The sequence below is a fragment of the Paralichthys olivaceus genome, chromosome 18, assembly GCF_024713975.1.
Source record: "Paralichthys olivaceus isolate ysfri-2021 chromosome 18, ASM2471397v2, whole genome shotgun sequence".
In the NCBI taxonomy this organism is placed as follows: Eukaryota; Metazoa; Chordata; class Actinopteri; order Pleuronectiformes; family Paralichthyidae; genus Paralichthys; species Paralichthys olivaceus.
In genome coordinates, this window is record NC_091110.1 from 11,153,648 (window position 1) to 11,173,459 (window position 19,812).

The 19,812-nt window shown below is 39.6% G+C and overlaps 2 protein-coding genes across 6 annotated transcripts; one reads left to right on the top strand and one right to left on the bottom strand.

The window, feature by feature from the left end:
• Positions 1-1,019: 1,019 nt before the first annotated feature.
• On the bottom strand, positions 1,020-13,799 carry traf2b (Tnf receptor-associated factor 2b). 3 transcript variants are annotated; one of them, XM_020082071.2, is made up of 11 exons: positions 13,659-13,799; positions 8,628-8,828; positions 7,632-7,710; positions 7,310-7,408; positions 5,272-5,433; positions 5,093-5,167; positions 4,508-4,582; positions 3,364-3,588; positions 2,967-3,270; positions 2,581-2,729; positions 1,020-2,495 (listed from the first exon to the last, which is right to left on the bottom strand). In XM_020082071.2, the coding sequence occupies exons 2-11, from the start codon at positions 8,801-8,803 to the stop codon at positions 2,277-2,279; spliced, it is 1,563 nt and encodes a 520-aa protein (XP_019937630.1). In that variant the 5' UTR covers positions 8,804-8,828; positions 13,659-13,799; the 3' UTR covers positions 1,020-2,276. The 3 variants fall into 3 exon arrangements, with proteins under 3 accessions (XP_019937630.1, XP_019937631.1, XP_069369615.1); XM_020082072.2 differs by lacking the exon at positions 13,659-13,799 and adding an exon at positions 13,272-13,413; XM_069513514.1 differs by lacking the exons at positions 7,310-7,408; positions 7,632-7,710; positions 8,628-8,828; positions 13,659-13,799 and adding an exon at positions 6,815-7,123.
• coq4 (coenzyme Q4 homolog (S. cerevisiae)) lies at positions 5,129-19,318 on the top strand. 3 transcript variants are annotated; one of them, XM_069513520.1, is made up of 8 exons: positions 5,129-5,247; positions 6,131-6,274; positions 14,937-15,089; positions 16,017-16,113; positions 16,194-16,296; positions 16,458-16,587; positions 16,853-16,946; positions 18,321-19,318. In XM_069513520.1, the coding sequence occupies exons 4-8, from the start codon at positions 16,019-16,021 to the stop codon at positions 18,502-18,504; spliced, it is 606 nt and encodes a 201-aa protein (XP_069369621.1). In that variant the 5' UTR covers positions 5,129-5,247; positions 6,131-6,274; positions 14,937-15,089; positions 16,017-16,018; the 3' UTR covers positions 18,505-19,318. The 3 variants fall into 3 exon arrangements, with proteins under 3 accessions (XP_069369621.1, XP_069369620.1, XP_019937632.2); XM_069513519.1 differs by lacking the exons at positions 5,129-5,247; positions 6,131-6,274 and adding an exon at positions 13,292-13,390; XM_020082073.2 differs by lacking the exons at positions 5,129-5,247; positions 6,131-6,274 and adding an exon at positions 13,854-13,995.
• Positions 19,319-19,812: the final 494 nt, after the last annotated feature.

The window sequence follows — 19,812 nt, forward strand, 5'->3', positions numbered from 1 at the left end:
CAAATGTTTGTGATGCAACGTCTATAGTTACCACCCAAAGAAGTAGTAGACTCAGCACGAACATGCTCACAGTGCTGATGTTAACATGCTTGTATTTAAGAGGTATAAAGTTAAACATGTTCACCATCTTGATGATGATTTTGCGCATTAGTTCCAAACCAAAACACAAAATACAGCTGGAGCTGATGGGAATGTTTTGCAGGGACTTGGTTTAAAATCAAAAATCAAATTGGGACAAATGTACTTTTTACCATTTTGCCATTAACATTGATTTACATTTAGCATAAATCACTGAGATTATTTGACCATTAGCCGTTATGATGAGTCAGGTGTAGCATGTTTCTTTTTTTACCATGTTACTGTTAGCATTTATGATACAACTTTAACATGTTTTATTTTAACCATTTTAATGATTTACCATTAGCCTGCATTTTGTTGATGCTTGACTTACATCTTCAACTCAGTATCTTGAGTCCACGAGGTCTATGTTTCAAAGAACTTTTATTCTAAGAATGAAACTCACTGGCAAATTTGCAGAATTTGCAAATCTGTAAACAAAGCTCGGTAGTTTGCATTTTCTCTGCAGTAACAACGTGAAACAAAAAAACTGTACATCATGTCCACATTCATGTAAACAGCAACCCAAAGCAAACACAGCATGAAGTGGGTCAACACAGGCTAACTACATTTTTGTGACACTTGGTGTGTGGTTATTATTTCCATCAACATCTTGATATAGAAACATGAGTCTGTTTCCGTGTCAGAGGCAAAAGAGACCTGAAAGTGGTCTGCTCATAGAACCACGGTGGACCACAGGGGAAATTTATCAGCAGGGTTAATGGCAATAAAAAGAGACCCCCAGTTCTTATTTGTACCTAACCCCATAACAGTTTATTCTGGCTGGTGGTATACGATGAACCACAGGAGTACACGATGTGTGAGTTGAGTGAGGCTGCGTGTCAGAATGAGTTTCATCAGTCTGCTTGAACTATGAAGTGTCATGAAAGAGTAAAAAGACATTTTTTAAAGCCATAGAACTCATTTTAATCTATACCATGCACACACAATTAAATTTGTTGTTATAAATAATTTCCTTACACAAGATGTCAGATAATAAATGTACATATTATAATTGTATAACCAGAAATACACCAAAACAGAAATGGGACATGGCAAACTCATATAGTTTAGAATATACTAGTGAATATTATCTAAATATATCATCACTATGAGTGATTAAGATGTATGGTTAATAAATTTGTAAACTGCTATTTACTAAAGATTACAATCCAGGTTTTCTACGAAACCTGGTAGAAGGTTGGAACATGGACCAACAAAGAAATTAATTTTGTGGCGGATCCAGGATTATTTTCCACTTTCTTTAACATCGCAAGATGGTGTTTCTTCTGACTGTTTCCCTGATTTTTTCAGTGAATGATTCATGATGCAAAAAAATTGAGGGGACCCCAATTTGGCACAGATTCAAATAAAATCCATTTGTAGTTTAATTATAGTTTCAAAGGAGGGTAGGTTTTTTCAGCTCCTGTAAAATACATTTTGGCTGATGTATGTGCTCTGAGTGCCATTCTAGTTTATTTCTTTAATTTCCTTGGAATATATTTGAGGGATAACTGTTTGCGTTAGAGTTACTTTGTTAAGTTTAATGAACCAGCAGCTACTCATAAGGCAAAAAATCTGTAATATAAGTATCGGTTATATTCAGTGTTGAACTAGGAGACTAAAGATGGTGAGTGATTATTGAAACGTTACCCACACGTGATGAATAGAGGCTTGCTCCATTTACGGTACACAACAGGCCAAAGTCGCAGAATTTAAACAGTATTCCAAAAAACACTTCATCATTTAAATGCAGTGAGAGAATTCCCCACAGCATATATATATATGTATAAAATAATATTTTTTTACCAGATTTAATTAGAGCCTATTCGTTTGTATTATTACAGAACTATAGAACTCAGCATCTGTTAGTTACTTAAGCCCAGAGCTTTACTGTTGTTCTTCTTGAACCTGATGACAGCTTTACACACTAACAGAATTCATTTATATATATTCAGTCACAATCATAATGTGACTTCCTTTCTTTCATTAATTATATGATTCTATATATATATATATATGAATCTTTAATTCATATAATGTTATGATCACATATTTAATATAGTATAATGCATATTGCTATGAAATATTATTATTTCCATTATAATTTATTAGAGATTTCTTCATGAAACTTTAGTGCAGCTTCCACAGTCTGCATTCTATAAGCCTGTGAGGTCGACAATAGCTTTGATGAAAATTGTGTCATCTCTCAGATAGGGGCTCTTGCCGGCCAATTTAGCCAGTGGGCAGAACAACGGGCAGCCACTGGCGATGTTCATCTCACTGATCGGCCGCTGGAAGGATGTGGAGGTGACATCAGGACGGAAAGCGTCGATAATGTGCTCCCTGTTATTCTGATCCAAGAGCATTAGAGTCACCTGGGGGACAGGACAGGAAGAATGCATCAGTTGATCTGGGATTAAGGATTTAAATAAGTGAACAGGTGAATTTTTTTTCTCTTACCTTCTGACTGAATGGCCATTTCAGCAGAGCGTCATACCTGCCCCTCATGACCACAAAGAACAGTGAAAGGTGCGTCCCACGTCCTGTTCCATCGCCATTCAAATACAGCCTCAGACACATTTTGTAGCCGTACTTGCTGGAGTAAAATGCTAAAACGAAGAAAAAGAGGAATTCAGAATGTAAACAGAGCCTAAAACCAGTGTCATATGAGAATAGGAGTGACTCCTTAAGGAAAACAAGGGTGTACTTCAGTGGAAGTTCCCTCATCTACATGCCAAGAGCTAACATCATGCAAACCACATGAACTCATTCAAATTCAAAAGTAAGCTGTGGTGTAGGATGTGCTACAATAGACCTTTGAAATAGGTGTGGGCGTGTTGTCTTACCAGGTGAGAACATTGCAGGAGTCCGCCCAGCCACCGCATCCTGTCTGCGGCGTGAGAAGTCAGAGACTTTCCAAACAAATATCCCATCGTAGGTGCAGAACTGGAGTTCTCGCAGCAGATGTTCGGTCTCCGACAGCTGCAAGTCTCTTATATTCAGCGTCCTCTCCAGCTGTCGTACTTTGTTTGACAGATCTTCAATCTTTTCTTGGTCTAAGCGATGTTGATGCGAGAAAGCTTCCAATGTAACAGTGCTGCGCTCCACTTCACGGTTCAAGACACACACAATGTTTTGTAAAGCGTTCACCTGTCGAGAAAGGGCAACAAATACAAATGCATTCAGATCCTCATAATAAGACAACAGTGGGTAACAAATAGCGTTAGATCCACTGGGCCTTACCTTTTTTTCCAGGTCCACGGACGGTGTGAAGGCTGCAGCTCCAGCATCCATACTGACTCCCTCCTCAGGAGCCCTGTACAGGCCCAGACCAGAGTCCTCCTGCCACTCACCGGGACCTGTAGCCTCTGCACGTACCCGACCCACTGACATCACCATGGGCAGCAGCAGACGCAAGTGCTCCATGGTGCTGCTGTGCTCATGTTCACTGAGCTTCCCGTTCTCCACCTGGGAAGAACAACAGAGCTTATTTAGCTGATACTGTAAGAAGGTCAAAGCTTAACTCTCCGAAATCCAGGTGTTTCGGTCAGTTTAGTGTTGAGCACTTGCTCTGCTGAAATGTTATGTTGCTAGTTTTACTTTGGAGGTTTTGGAAAGTTGAATTTAATCTTTTGCCTCTTGTGAATAAGGTTAGCAACTAGGGAGTGTTCAGAAAGATGTGAAGCCTTAAAGTGTTAGGAAAGGAGAACCAAGATGCAGAGAATATCCAACCCCACTTCCACTTAGCATAAAAAAAACAAAAAAAAAACCTTTATTCATAACAGAAGATAGGCACTAAATGTACTATGCGCTTTTATTTTGTAACCCTTATTAATCACTCTCCCTTCCAGGTTTACTTCCAGGAGTGGGTTTTCATGCACACATGTAAATGCACAGGATTCCAGCAGATGTAAATGTTTCCTGAGTAAATTAAGCATTTTCTTTCAAATGTATAAGTCACTGGTCATTTGCATGTATGTGTATAAAGAACAGTGAGAAATATGAAAATGTAAATATATGTTTTATTGTGGGAGTGTTTCCCTGGAGGAGGGGAGAGATCAGTGTGTGTGAGAAGGAGGGGAATCTCCCACTCTGCTGCTGAAATCTGCTACACCTGGGTGACCTCTTTGTGAGCCAGTAGTCTGCTGTTTTTTTGGTGAGAAAATTTGATCTTTTTGTGCACCACCACAGGTACAACTTTGAAAATGTTTTAAAAATCATTCAATAGCTGGAATATGTTTTCTTCCAGATTGTTAGAAGAGTGGATTCTGTGGATATAGCAAGTGCTTTTATCAGGCCTCTTACAAAAGAGAATTTATCAATATTATTTGCTGTTTAAATGAACAAATAACTCAATAAGAGCATCATAATTGATTAACATACATACCACAAATTTGCAGCCCACTTCACTGAATGGACAGGCACTCTTTGACTTGGCGCAGGTTCTGCTGTGATCATTGAACTGAAGGTAGAATGAAGAAAAGAAAATGTTACAGAACCAGATCCAAAACGCAAATGACTCAACTAGAAAACTGGACATTAAGGGTAGGATTGTTGGTGTGAAAGAAACTAAAAAGTCATACACTGAATTTGAAAACAACATTTCCTAAAACCTCCATTAGAAAGAGGACTTTAAATGTAAAGATGTGGAATTAGCAGGATTATATCCAACTAAATTTTACTTTAGTCGATTGTTACATGGATATTCTGTCTGTTGCTTGTGTATTGGATGATACTTTTTTTTTTTTTTTAAATAGCATTTTTTTTAGCATCATTTTTTTAGCCTACAAATGCTATATGTAGCATTACCCTATTTGGTGATTAGTCTATGCTTAGGTGCAGTATATTGAAGCAACCAGATAGACCTTTTCAGTTTTATTTCCAGACAGAGTATAGCATACAAAAGCTGAATAATTTGTAACCACTGAATTTATATGTAAAGTTAGAGGTCTAGTTGAATAATCGCTCAAACCTTTTCTCTTGGGATCTTCTTCTTGCCACAGTCTTTGCATTGTAATGGAAACTTCAGGCAGATTTCATCATGGGCCTAAAATACACCACGAAGGAGAAATTAGCTTGTGCCCATTTAAGGAGACAGAACCAGCCGCTGCTTCACTTGAGATGTGGGTATGTGGGATCTCAATCACTCACCTTGATTTCTTTAAAGTTGAATGTCATTTTGCAGTATTTGCAGTTGAGTGTCCTTGCCTCACATTCTCTCTCATTGTGGCGGGGCTGGTCTGAGAGCAGGATCGAGGTTTTGCAGGCCTCACACTGAACTCGCTCCAAGTCACATTGGCCTTCATGCTGAGCCTGAAAAATGGAGGACAGTTTTTTTCACCACTGCATTCCTACAGTTTGTGCTTCTCACGCAAGCCGCATGAGTCCATTCATTATCGTAATGTGATGTTATCGGAGAATGACATTTGAGCTTAAGTGTTCCGGTTTTGTTTGGCTGCACATAACACAAAGAATTCAAGACCTGTGGCTCTTTTGTTATGTGTTCTTATTTAAAGACACTACACCCTAGTCAATCATTGTTAAAATAAATGACTCCCATGATTGCAATTTAACTAATACACCCATGCAATGTTATTGAGTAAATGAGGTGAAAGCTCTGGAAGAACACGTTCTGTTCTTGCAAAACAATTTTTTTTATCTCCAGTGCAGGTCAAAGTTCAGAACAGTACACGTGATGTGCATAATTATATTTGTTATTATCAGTCTAGTTGTCTTCTCCTGTAACCTAATCAGTACAAATATTCAAGGAATTAGTATATTAATTTTATGTTGTATGTGGTTGAAAAATAATAATATACTAAAGAAATGAGATAAACAGATCTTTTTTCCAAACATCTTCCCTCAAAACAAATGAAAACAAAACCAGAAAGTTACTAGAAGATGTGAACGTGAAAGTGCAAAAACACAGAAGCAGGGATTTAAAAAGAAGCGTAACAATAGATAAGGGGATATTAATTAATGACCATCTTTTTTTTTTTGAACCGGCAAGGTCAAGTCTTTTTGAAAAGAACCGGGAAAAGAAAGTGGGCGGAGCTCCAAAGCGAGGTGGAGTTTCATGCCCCGTGAAGTGCAACTCCCTTTTCAAAATGTCCACCAGCATCGGCACGCTGACACATCACAGCAGAAACCACAGGTAGGTTAACCTCTTATCGCTTTGACTGCTCGCTATCTGACGCACAAAACCTTGAACTGAAATTCCACAGTAAGTGTGATAATCTTAATCAGTTTTTCAGTCGGATGCCCGTCCCTGCTACCCCACACATACGCCACATTCAGCTTCGTAACACTTCGTTATGGGTGTGTTTGGCTAGCTCATGACAGCGGAAGATCTTTCCAGACGACAGTGACTAATACTGCATCCCACAAGTAATCATACATGAGTGTTGATGTATCACCGACTGTTGTTGAAAATTCCATGAACTCTGTGGTAAAACTACAGCACATGAGAGGATGGTTCATTGGAGGGAGAAACCAGTCAGAGCCACCTCTGCAAAACATGCAAAAATAAATCTCATATTCAAACATTTCCTGCCATCACATCATTTCAATGTTTCCTGTGTCAGTACCTATCTAGGTCACAAAACCACAAACGATGAAAACTACAGACCAAAAAAAACATCCTGTACACAAAATTTAAGATAAAGATCTCATTTAATCAATAAATCTGACTTACATGCCCAGCACCGAGATGGTTACAGTTGAAACACAACTGTAGACACATGAGACCCATTCAGACACAACACCAGAAAGCAGCTTTATGATTTTAAATCGGTTTGTTTCCTTTCTTGCAGCCTTTAAAAATTAGGTAGTTCCCTTATATAAACCAGGCAGTTTAATTTTCATGTAATGGTTTTTTCACCCTCCATCACCAAATAAGTCTAAAGCAGCATTTATCTGTCCATCTCCGAGTGTGTTTGACTGCCTTTAATTGCCCTGGTACTTTTCCACCAAGCTGTTGTTGATAAGTAAGTTAGATATGTTCGGGACTTTCCAGGCATGTTAAGTTTCACTTCCTGTTTCCCTGTAATACAAGCACACTGTTGAGAACTGAAAGCTTTAAGAAGAAGAAGAAAAAAAACTGTTGCACAAGGTCAGTACAAGAGAGAGAGAACATAACAGAAAGCAGACAACGAAAATGAAAATTAAAGTTTGAACTATACTCCCTCACCTCATACTCTTTTATAGAGCCTGTCCAGTTGCAGCCTTGGTTCAAACACCTGGCTGGCAAACTTGCAATTTCTCGACCTGCTGCATTGTCTGGAAATGCCTGATGAAAGAGGAAAGAACAAAGAGCTCAGTGAAGCCAGAAATAAAACCAGCTGGCAGACAGAGTGGGATGCATTGTATGAGGTTGTGGTGAAGGAAATCCCCCACCACTAAAAGCAGCATGTGGGAGTCATACATTGCCTTTCAAACAGACTCGGAGTAAAGGGGGTAAACTGATGACACAGAGGATGGTTCACAAAATGACTGCATAATTGAACACTTACTTCTTTTCCATTAAGAATGGATATAGGCTCCTCATATATTTCTTCCTGGCGGCAGGCTTCACAAGGCTTTGGCCCCGAACTGACAAACAAAACAGGTTTGTGAGTTTACAGTTAAATAGCTTGTTTCCTGCTGATCCAGAACTGGAACAACTGATAAGTGATGTTAATGATAACAGAAGTGACAGGAAGGAAGAAAAAGAAATGTGGGAAATCAATGACTAGGTTAAAAAGCATGTGACATATTAATTATCTCATACTTTCAAAACATCTAGCTAACATTAAGGATCAGGTTTATCACATGTGAAACAACATTTCACATGACCCAGGCACTTTTTGTTTATAGACTTTTCATAAGTAGAAACACAAATGTCACAGGAGCTTTTTGCTGTGGTGTGAATGTCTGCATATCCATCCATCCATTATCTATACTGGCTATCATTCAGGGGGAGCTGAAGCCAATCCCAGCTGACATTAAGCAAGAGGCGGACAGGTTGCCAGCATATCGCAGGGTCGATTATACAGAGACAAACAACCATCCACACTCACATTCACACCTATGGTCAATTCAAGACCATTGGAGTCTCCAATTAACATAATGCTAATCTGCATGTCTTTGGACTGTGGGAGAAAACCCAAGCAGACAAGGGGGAAAACATGCGAACTCATGCAAACTGTTAACAACAATCATTAGTGCATCAATGAACAACCATTGAGTCAGTGAGAGGGAAAAAACAATGGACACCTTTAGCATGATTCAATCAGATCCTTGTAATTCACTGACACCAGTATTAGAGTCCAGTCATCTGAGGGATGAGTGTGTGCATGAACCAACTGATCTTGGGTGCACAAAAAAAGGAAAAATAATCCCCAGAGGCTAGCAGAGATAGGAACACAGGATGGGCTGAAGCATGTCCAATTAGAGATTAAGCATTAGGGGGTGGAAGGAGGGAGTTGCATGTCACATTGTTGTAGGCGGTCTGTGGATCTCCAGTCTACCTGGTGAGTTGCTTGAAGCAGTGTACACAGAAGCGATGACCGCACTGAGCCTGAACGGGCTTCCTCAGGACCTGGAGACACTGCTGACATTTGTATTTATTCTCCATGGGCACTGAGAGAACACTGAGGGGGATCCCCGGTAAAGAGTTTGCACATTCCAGCGATGTTCGGGCCATCCTTGTCCGTCAATCTGGAGCTCTTCTGTGAATAGATAGAAGACATAGCACATTTTAACGGCCAAACAATTCTTAAGCAAAATGAAGAGACAGCCAATCGATCACATTTTGTTCTGATTCCAGTAACTGCTGACAACACAGGTTTGGTGTTCTTCACATACCATTGAGTAATTATTGGTTCTACCCATCCAGGTTACATTTTCTGGCAGTGTTAGATGTAATTTGAACAGCATTATGCCTTAGGCAAATAATCTTGGTGCCATTTCAACAGCAGTAACCTTTGGCTACAGACTCAAACATGTGTCACAGCCAAATGATGAAGGCACATTTAGAACACAAGGTCTTTATTGTCACCGCACTCACACACAAGCTGAGGATCATTAAACACCCAAAATATGATATATGATGCCTCAGTGTAAGTATTGCACCTACTAGTTGAGTATTTGCAGAGGCATCAGGCTACATTAAATCCACTGGTTAGTGTGTGGGTTCCTGGCAGAGGGACAGGTGATAGATGGGTATGGGTTTGACAAAGTTCAGTTAACAGATGGCTGTGGGTGTGCAAGCCCAGGATTTTATAGCCACGACGTGCTTGTCAGATGTCAACAGGGCAAACAGGTAATGTGATGGGACAAGTCTTTGGAAGCTCTGTAAAGGCAGCAAGAGGGAAGGACAGCTCTGCATATACAATGGCCATAATACCATACATGCAAAAATCAAATGGTTTTTCATAAAATGTTAAAATGCTGTTCCACAGTTCAACATTGTTAAACTAAAACCTGCTGAGACATGCTGCTTATCAGCTTATCGGTTGAATCTGTGGGGGAGATGCTTATCTGTCATAAAAAAGACACGCTGGTGACAGATTTATCCAACGAATACCTCAAAGAATGTAAAACTGGTAGAGCTAAAGATCAATGAATAACACATTGAGAGAGCTTCGTTGGAACTTGTGTTACTTCATAAGAGGAACAGGATGCAACTAAATAGTAAAGCCTTACCTAACACATGAATTTCAAAAGTTCTGTGAACTTATACACACTTACGAAATCCTATTACACAGAAACTGACTGCATCCTCTTCAACGTTCAGGAGATATAGGTCAAACTGCACGATGATGGTTAAACTGCAACCATGTGTTGTGCAATATTTTTTTCCTTGGGTAAAGACAGAGATTTTAAAAACATTAAATGTTGGGTAAGCTACTGAAAAGTTGGAATTTATTCATTAGTAACTGATAATCATGCTTGCACTGCCATCTAGTGGTTATCTATAACCCAATGCACAGTGGATCAAAGGGGTGTGTGGTCACACGGCGAAACGTGTTTCGTAAGATCACACTGATCTTGACTTTTGAACACCCAAATCTTATCAGTTCATCCTTGAGTCAAATTGAACCTTTGTAACAAATTTGAAGAAATCCCCTTCAGGAGGTCTTGAGATATCGTGTTCATAGCAATGAAGACGGACATGTACCCTGAAAAACATAATGCCTCTGTGTCACTGGGTGTCTGGGTGTCACCGAGTGCCACTGGGTGTCACTGGTGCAGATTTATATGCTTTAATAAATAAATACATAAAATGTATTTAAAATGCTTTCAAAGAAAGCCACTATGCTTATAATTTGGAATATTTCTTCCTTAAGTGCCATCTAGTGTCATAATCAAGAATGACATTGTGAAAAATTGAAGGATGTGAACAGTATGAAACATCTTCCATGTCAACAGGTGTGCCCAGTTTGAATGAGGTCTCAGGAGCCTGCAGCTTTTCCCTTTCATTAAAACCAAGATGAGGTAACGGTGGTGTTATCTGCACAGAGGGGCTCTTGTATCAAGTCTTTTGTGGCAGAAAGACATTATTACACTGACCTCTATGGGTGAAAAGAAACTTAAAATGTTAAAACTTGACACCACTTTCAGTTACACCCCAAGCAGTATATACCACAAAAAGTACCTTGCTGGTGTTGTAGTTTAACCCCTTGTGAGCTTTTACTCTTCTCTTTATCAATGGATATAATGTAAACTAATGGGTAGGCAAGAATTATCCATGTCACCAGGTTATAACTCTGCTCACTGACACTATTTCTTTCCATTTAAACTTTTTAGTTTGTCTTTGTTTTACATGATGCAACTTAGGCACAAAATGCATTCATAATATCAACATGCAAGTCTTAAATTACAAAAGAATGGAAGGGCTGAGTTTCTGAGGTAACTTTCATCATGAATTTTTATTGGATTCATTATCATTAACATAATTATAATACATTGTATGTATTGAAGACAAACAGCAGGTTTAGTCCAAGCCCCCCCCCCCAAAAAAATATCTCCCTCAAACATTGCATCTTCTTGAGAAACTTCAATAATGTTCAAAATTAACCTACATTTACATGTTGCTGATCAAAGATGAGTAAATTCAATGGCATTTCTGTGTGATGTTTTACAGTGCAGGGGCTCAACCAGGATTTCTGCAGTGGTAGTTGTAAAATGTAATATAACAGACTAATAAGGCTCTTGTGGCAATTATTTCATGTCCACAGCACTTGATTGAGCAGACTACAGAGCCTGCTGAGTACACAGAATCTGCACACTTTCACATTTTCACAAAAAATGGGGGAGGGTTCCCATATGGCAGAAGTCATCATATACAGATATATCCCACATGTCCACCAAACCTGGTTTTACAGCTGCAGAAAACAGCATGCAATATATATATATATATAAACCTTAGTGCTTAAGTGGGTGTTTACAGATTTTATTTTGCAATGACATGAAAATACAACCGTTGAAATATCTCTGCTTGTTGGCAGAGGGCTAAAGGCTGCATAATAATGTTTATATGGTTTAAACTGTGCTGTAAAAAAGCAAACAGCTTTCTGCAGTGTCTGAACCAGTCTACTGATGACTTTAATCAATATATATTCATAGATTAATATTCAGTGTCAGTTGAAATGTCAGTGACATTTATGGGGCAGTACAACCTGCTTACACATGTTAATACATGTTTCTATTTCCAGTCCATAATTAAGTTTTAAGTGTTGCTTGGTTACAAAACAAGCTCTTCATCTTGCACAAACTAACTGGGAGTTTTTATGGACAATAAATCCGGGTGGTGAACTTTTGTTGATGTGACACAGAAGTAGAAAAGTTCCATATTCCTCTTTTTGGTGAACCCCCTCCTAAGCCTATTTAAAGTTGTTTTAAGAAATAAGAGAAACAATCCTCTAAAAAGTGTGTAGGGAAGTGAAAAATTAAAACTATTACAAAATCCATCTGAAACTGCAATGTCATATTCATACTTATCTGAACAAAGAAAGTTATGCTGACAATCTGCAACACTTATATCTCATGCTTATCATGAGACATGGACATCCCGAGCACAATGTGAGCATATGACTACTGGTCATACATAGACATAGTTACAAGTACAAGTATTTAACTCTACTTGAACTGATAACTATTACTGACATTTTGTTATCCTATCACATTATTCTAAATAATGTTGGTTCATATTTCTATAGTTATATCTTGTTTATTACATACAAATATTACTAATAATTTAGAAAATATTCTGCCCCATAACATGGAAAGTGAAACAGCAATTTTGACTTATGATCAGTAATTATTCAGCTGACTTGATCCACTTGAGGTGCTTTCTCATTAATCTCAAGAAAACCCCCAGCTGAGGTGGTAAAACTTTTGACATTTCACATCTCAGAAAACCCTGAAGTTGTTTAAATTATTCCGGAAACTCTTTTTCCTGTCATATGACTCATATGATTACTTTCATAACATCCCTATATTCATATTCTCTAACGACTAATATTTCAACACTAGTATGACACATCTCTCTGAAGCAAAACCCACAACTTTATTTCAAAATCACTCCACATGCTGTCCTGCTCAAACAAGTCACCAAGCACTGTTGACATGAAAAACAAAGAGCAAAGCAGCCAATCCTTGCTTAAACACAAGACTACACCCAAGCTGCTGCTGTTAGTAAAGTGTATCCATAGACACAGAGGGTAGACTCTACAAATCCAGTGAGAACAGCTGTTAAACCAGTCAGTCTCATGTAGAAACCATGTGCTGGACCTCTTTGTCATACTCCCTGTACAGACGTAACACTGAGGAAGTGACTTTACTCTGAAAACTGAGCTGTAAATTAAAACAATAAACGTGTCCACGCAGACGTCCAAAGTTGCAAAGTCCACAAAGCAACCCCCTTGAAGATTTGAGTCACTGCCAAACAAAGGCAACAGTCTGACATCTAGCACAAACTACTGAAAACACACTCTCTCTCTGTCTCTCTCTCTCTCTTCTGTGTGTGTGGTATACGCCATGTTTGTGCCCCGATCCTCCAGACAGACAGACAGACAGACAGACAGACTCTCTCTCTCTACTCTTCCTGTGCAGCACACTTCTCCTCTCCTCCTTTCTCTCTCTCAAACTGAACCTGTGGATGTACTCACCGAGCTGGTTGCCGACGATCTCTCGTCCTTATAGCGACACGACTCTCCTGTATTTCATTACGCACGGAGAGCTGCCCTCCTACACACGTCAGCACATATATAAACGACTCTCACCAGAAGTGAGTCAGTCCCTCAGAGGATCTCTCCCCGAGCGGTCCCCTGCGTCTGTCTGCGGCTGATTATCTCATCCATCTAGCATGTTTACTCATTTCTACGCAAATTAACTTGAACTTAACACATTTTTTTTCAGCAGCTACGTAACTTTGTGCGGGTTGTTTACCGGGAAGTGGGGCGGTGCTGTGCTGTAACTTTAACCAAACTACTACCAGGTTAGCTCTATGCTAACTTTGTTGTTTGTGGGTGAGAAGGGGTGCTCGGCTAACTAACCTTGCCGGGTTTGTCGCGTCTGTGCCGGCGGACGGGAAACTCATCCGTCCCCGCGTGACCAGAAGGACAAGTCAACCTTTAGTGAGCTGTTGACATTTTTCACAGAGTGCGCTCGCTTCTCACAGCCGAGGAGGACGTAGTCATTCTCTTCTCCAACGCTGCGCTGAGAAAACACATGCCACTGCCCACCGCGGCTCGTGCGCCATTGCTGCTCCCGGTGAAGAAAACGAGCGCACCGTTCCCCCATAAGCACACACAGTGGCGTTCGCAATGTGGCGGAGTGTTAGTAAACGTCTCCACCGGTTGACTCAGCGACATCACGGTTTGATCGCGAAAGGTACGAGCTTCTGAACGTGTGGTCTGCGTTGTTTTATAATCAGACACGGAACTAGTCACGTAGCTTTTATAAACCTGGCGTGTTAGGTGCTTTATTGTGCATGAATGTCGATGCTAAGGTGTTAGCCTAGCACACTCGGAGATGTCAGAGAGCACTGGGGTGACTGCTGTGAATCGAGGGACAGGCAGCTTCTGCTCCAGTGTCGTAAACAATAAAGGAAGTTACTAACTATTACATCAGATGCACACTGCTTACCATTTAATCCAATATTCAGGTGTTAGCCCCAATGTGGTGTTTGATTTTAGCTTCTTTCTGTCTAACATAAGGTCACAGTCAGCTGTTCACTGCGTGTATGAGGGAATATCTGCTTTATTTGACTTTGATTTACATCATTCAATGTGGTGTTGAAATGTTTGTCAAAACACACACATAAGTGAGTTTATTATTATATTGTCTTTGTCCAGTTCAAGAACAAGATGATAAACCTTTTGGAGAAATTCACATGTTACAGAAGCAGATTGTCAAAATGAGGTAGAAAGAGACCACGAAGTATAAAATTAAATAAGAATAACTATTAGAAAACTACATGAAATGAAAATAGGAAGAATATGTATATAATGTAGACCTCACACTACAGACTCAAATATTTGTGAAGAAATGTTCTCTGGTAAAGTTGACAAGATGATAACGTATACTACTTTTCAGCATTATGTGTGTATTTTACATATTTAAGTAAATATACATGTATATGAATATTTAGACTGCAAGTGCATGTATATTGGCTGGTTTGGTATACAATGTGTGATTAATTTTGCAGTATTATAATAAATAGTAGTAGAATACTTAGTATGTACTACTGTACATATACATATGTATAAATTTTGTTCATCTACACATATTTCTAAAATGTTTCATATGCTGCTCCACCTGTGTCTCTGCAGTGTGCAGCCAGCAGCTGTGCAGCAGCAGCAGTGAGTTTACAGATGGCTGCTATGATGGGCTGTATCCCGGACACATTCCCACCACCCACATCCAGAAAGCCCTGCTGGCTGTTGGGTCAGGTGTGGCGGCACTACAGGACCCCTACAGACATGGTAATGCACTTACATCATCAGCATGGCGGTCAGGCTACATTCTCTGTCATTGTTCAGGCTCATCTGTTTTATAGATAATGTATGGGAAGCATGGGGGAGTTCAGCTCTGGCTAAGGAATTTGGTTGCTGGGATCACAACCCCATCCGCCCTCCAATTTCCTGTCTCTGTCTGTATAAATAGCCGTCCCAAGATAAGAAATGTTTGTCACTGAGGACCAAACACAGATTGGTTTGTTGAATGATTGGCTTTAAAGGTCATGTCATTTTCTATTTCTCTAGGAATAAATTCAAACTGAAAGATGAGAGACCAGTTATTTCCCTTAGTGACTAATCCAAGCTAATGTTTCATTATCCTTTTCACTTATCAGTGAAGTGATACCAGGGACTGTACTCAGTTCCTTTCTTAATTGCAGTATGAGTAATTTTGCTCACTCTTTCATTCTGTCACATATTTCAAAATCCTAGTTTGGTTTCTCTCTGGCAACTCCTGGCTCGTGGTGCATAGTATCGGTTGACCTCTTAAAAAGCTGGATCCTGGTCATTTTGATTCCTTTTTCAGTAGATCTCGTCTGCTTGGTAAACCCCACAGTCATTCCAATCCCACACTCAGTTTATAATGCAGGATTCTTGATCTCTTGCTAACATTTTTATTACCATATTTCAACTGAGATAACTCGAACATCACCAGACTTGAAAAATCTTAACAATGTGTACAACACCTACCAGCCGTTTTCACAGATTTTTTTTAAATGTAGGAATTATTATAAGCACAGCTTAAACATAAACTTCACATGTTGGAGAATCCTTAAGACAACTCATGTTATTTTAAGGAAATCGATCATTATATACAAAGTTTGGCAGCAACAGATTGTTCCCGGAAAATCTCTTTATTGTCCAATTCTATGGAACTCTCTGCGCTCTTTACAGACATGGTTGCGGTGCTCGGAGAGACGACGGGAAACCTAGCGTTGTTAAAACTCAGGGACAGGATGAGAAATGACCCTGAAGGCTACACAATCCTAACGTGAGACGCTGCACACTTGTCTGCAAACTTATTTTTTCGACTGTAATTGAATTTCAGCATTCTCTTGCTGGTTGTTGCAGAGAACGGCCCAGGATCCGACTTTCCACACTTGATCTGACCACAATGGCCTCGCTGCCCAACGGCTCCTTTGGGAGAGAATACCTCCGTTTCCTGGAGGACAATGTGAGTGTCTGCTCATGTGTTGTAAAACTCCATACAAAGAGCATTCAACCCTTGTCTCCCATTTTGATAACACTGATTTCATCATTTTAAAAATCACTGCATCCCTTTTTTCACATTTCTCTTTCATTGTCACAGCAATATTCGCTTTTCTGTTCTCTCAGCATGTGACCCCTGACTCGAGGGCAGACGTGAAGTTTGTGGACAACGAGGAGCTTGCTTACGTCATGCAGAGATACAGAGAGGTCCATGATTTGTTGCACACCTTACTGGGCATGCCTACAAACATGCTGGGTGAGTCAGACCTCACATCATCAGAGAAGGATGCTCACAAATCATTTCAAAACCTATTTTCAGATTGTGTTTTATTGATACAGATTGTATTGATACAGATTGTATTTATTGTAACTACTAAGCCTAGGGAAGCTCTTTTGACATTTATTACTGTGTGCATGACGGACATTTGATCTGAACTTTGTATTTAGCTGAAAAAAGATAAATGAACTGTCAAAATGGATATATAATTTTCACATCTGTCTCTTTCTCCTTTGATTTTCAGGTGAAGTGGCAGTAAAATGGTTCGAAGCCGCTCAGACAGGGCTTCCCATGTGCGCCCTCGGAGCTGTGCTGGGGCCAACTCGGCTAAGCACAAGGTACAAATACCTGTGCTTTTACCTCAGAGTAGATTTTAGTGTTGATTTGGACCACAAATATGTTTAGTAAGATCTGAATCAATATGATCAGAGGTCAGTAACTCCCTAAAATCTCTCGAAAACAGTATGTGATCACTTTGAGCAGACTGAGCCATTCATAGCATTTCTTTCTGAAAAAGTGACAATAGTCATGCATTGAAAAGTTCCATCTCAGGTCTTCCTACGCACTGGCCAGGTGTGTGTGCCACAGTTTCCAAACTTACTCATCCGTTTTGTTCAGTACTTCTGTTGAAGCGGGCTGGTAGTTTTTCTGCAGGCGTCATGATGCACATGAAAGGAGCTCTGATAGACTCATTGTAGCCACTCTCCTCAAAGTGAAAATCTGTTTCTTGTTTTCAGGAGGAAGTGATTCATTGTTTGTTCAAGAAAAACCCTAAACATAAAAACATATTCAGAATTAAAAATTCATAATAGAAGATAAACTATAAAGCTGCAGTGGCTTCGGCTCCTCTGCACTGAGGCTCTCACACTGTCCACCAAGCACTTCAGAGTGCGTTTGTGAGAGTGAAAATGCATGACAGTTTTATGATCACAGACCTTGTTATGGTATTTCTTACCATCCTCACACATTACTGTATATGCCACTGTATATTATGTATATAGTGTTTATTACACTATATCTGTACACCATTGCAAGTTTATTGCCTCTCTAATTCCACAGATACTCCCTTCTCTCTTTGCAGAGCCAAAGGTCAGGTTATAGATAAACGGCCAGCCAACAGTACATTGTAGTGTCTACACTCGCCCAGACAGAGAGGCTTCAACTCTTTTGCGTATTACACCAGTGGCAAGACACAAGGACAAAATGTGATTTAGGATTTCATACTTTAGGCTTAACTATCCAATAGGATGCGAACACCTACATGTAACATAGGGAGTGACAGCAACTCAAGCCTTTAATGGATAATGTGCTGTTAGAATGGGTGACGCAAGTAGAGGAAGATATATGGGGATGTTGTGGGAGACATATTCAGACTAGCATTCAGTTAGCATTTGTATATTGTTCCACATTCTGGCGTCCTTGATGCAAGTTTACATTAAAATCTTCTGAATAAGACATGAGTTGCTGCCTGAGTTCTCCTTTCACCAGCCTCCAGAAAACTTCCCTAACAGTACTGAGTTCTTGACTCTGAGCTGTATATCATGGCTGCTATAACAAAGAACAAAGGGCTGTAGATCATTTCTCTACCCGTAAATTGTTAGTCCTTCCTTATTTGACTAATTAAAGAACATCCCTTGTTTTCAGGGAAGTAACCTGTTTCCTGTTCACTGTATCATGTTCAAATTTTCCCTTCTTGTGTTTCCTTCTCTCAGACGTTTGCAGATGCTGTTCACGTCTCTGGGGCCCTGGGCTCTTCAGAATGGTCAGAGGGCCCGATGCGTCCTCAGCGTCTTTTACGAGAGACGGTGGGAGCAGAACCTCGAGGACCTCCGGCAAGAGCTCAACATTGACCCACCCCCAGTTATACCAAGTGCATCCAAACAGAGAAGCACCTGAGAAAAAAAGTGGATGAATCACCTGCCAAAAGACTTTTAAACAGACAAACCATAAATATTTGGAGTGTGACTGTGACACTGGATGTTAAATATAAACTACTGAGGAAATGGGGAAATTTCACACTTGGCAAACACTGGCTTGTTCCTTTTTACATTACAAATATATCTGCCTTGGCATCAAGTCTATATATATATGAATGAAACCATTCAAACTGATGAAGCGTGACAGCAGGTCTGGTTCAACAGGCCGCACTCAGTCACCATCTGTTGTTAGCATATATATTTTCATAATGTTTTTCTGTTTTTAGCATAAAAATAAATGTAGAACTGAATGATCTGTAATTATGCACTTACATACACCCATATACTGTCTTCAGCTTTGAAATATAATGTTATTACAACAGTTCTTTAATTTATCCCAACAATTAGCCAGATGTGACATGTTTGTGACCTTTTTCTTCTTTAATAGTTATCGTGTTATTGAGAAACCGAACAATGTGCACCTGCAATTGTGTAAATACCCCTGGATGGGAAGGGAGCAGCTGCTTCCGTTATGGTTAGACTCACTATGTTGACAAATCAAACAGGCATTACTTTTTTACAGTAGATATGTGTACAAAATAGACTCATTACGAAACTCAGGGTCCATCAAAACGACCTTTAATTTATATACTCAAGAGCAGCACTGAAAAAGAATTTGAAGTATTTACGACTGTTAATTTCACACCTCAGAAAATATTTGAGTTGTTCTTTGTTGTACTTTTATTGTAGTAACATGTAAAATATTAACACCACATAAAAGAGTAAAAACCTTATAGCATCTTTTACTTTGTGTTTTATTGCTTTATCACATTTCTGTAGAAGGTGCTTTTGATTGCTCAGAGAAACATGGCCGGCATGATTGGGCTGTTTCATCACTGCTGCACCTGAGGTGTTTCATCCTGATCACATGTCGCTCCTGAAGTATTGAATAGAGTATTTTCTGCAGGGCTGCACTGTACTTACTGGTTAATCGCTACGAATAATACACATGAATGTAAAATAACTAATCATTCATCATAATTGTTGATTGTGCCTCAGTGCTTTAATGTTGCTTTTAAATGTCAGTTGATATCAGTTCATTACTTTGATCCACACACTCATTGAACAGATGTCCCACGTGTGTCCCTGTGTTATTATCAGAACCTGTAACTGTCCATGGTCCTGGAGGAACGTTTCCACCTCAGACTTGATTTACTGATTTCACATGATGTGTCCTCACTGCTGCTTCATATTTATCATGTTGGTCCTGAAGGTTAGCTTTGACATC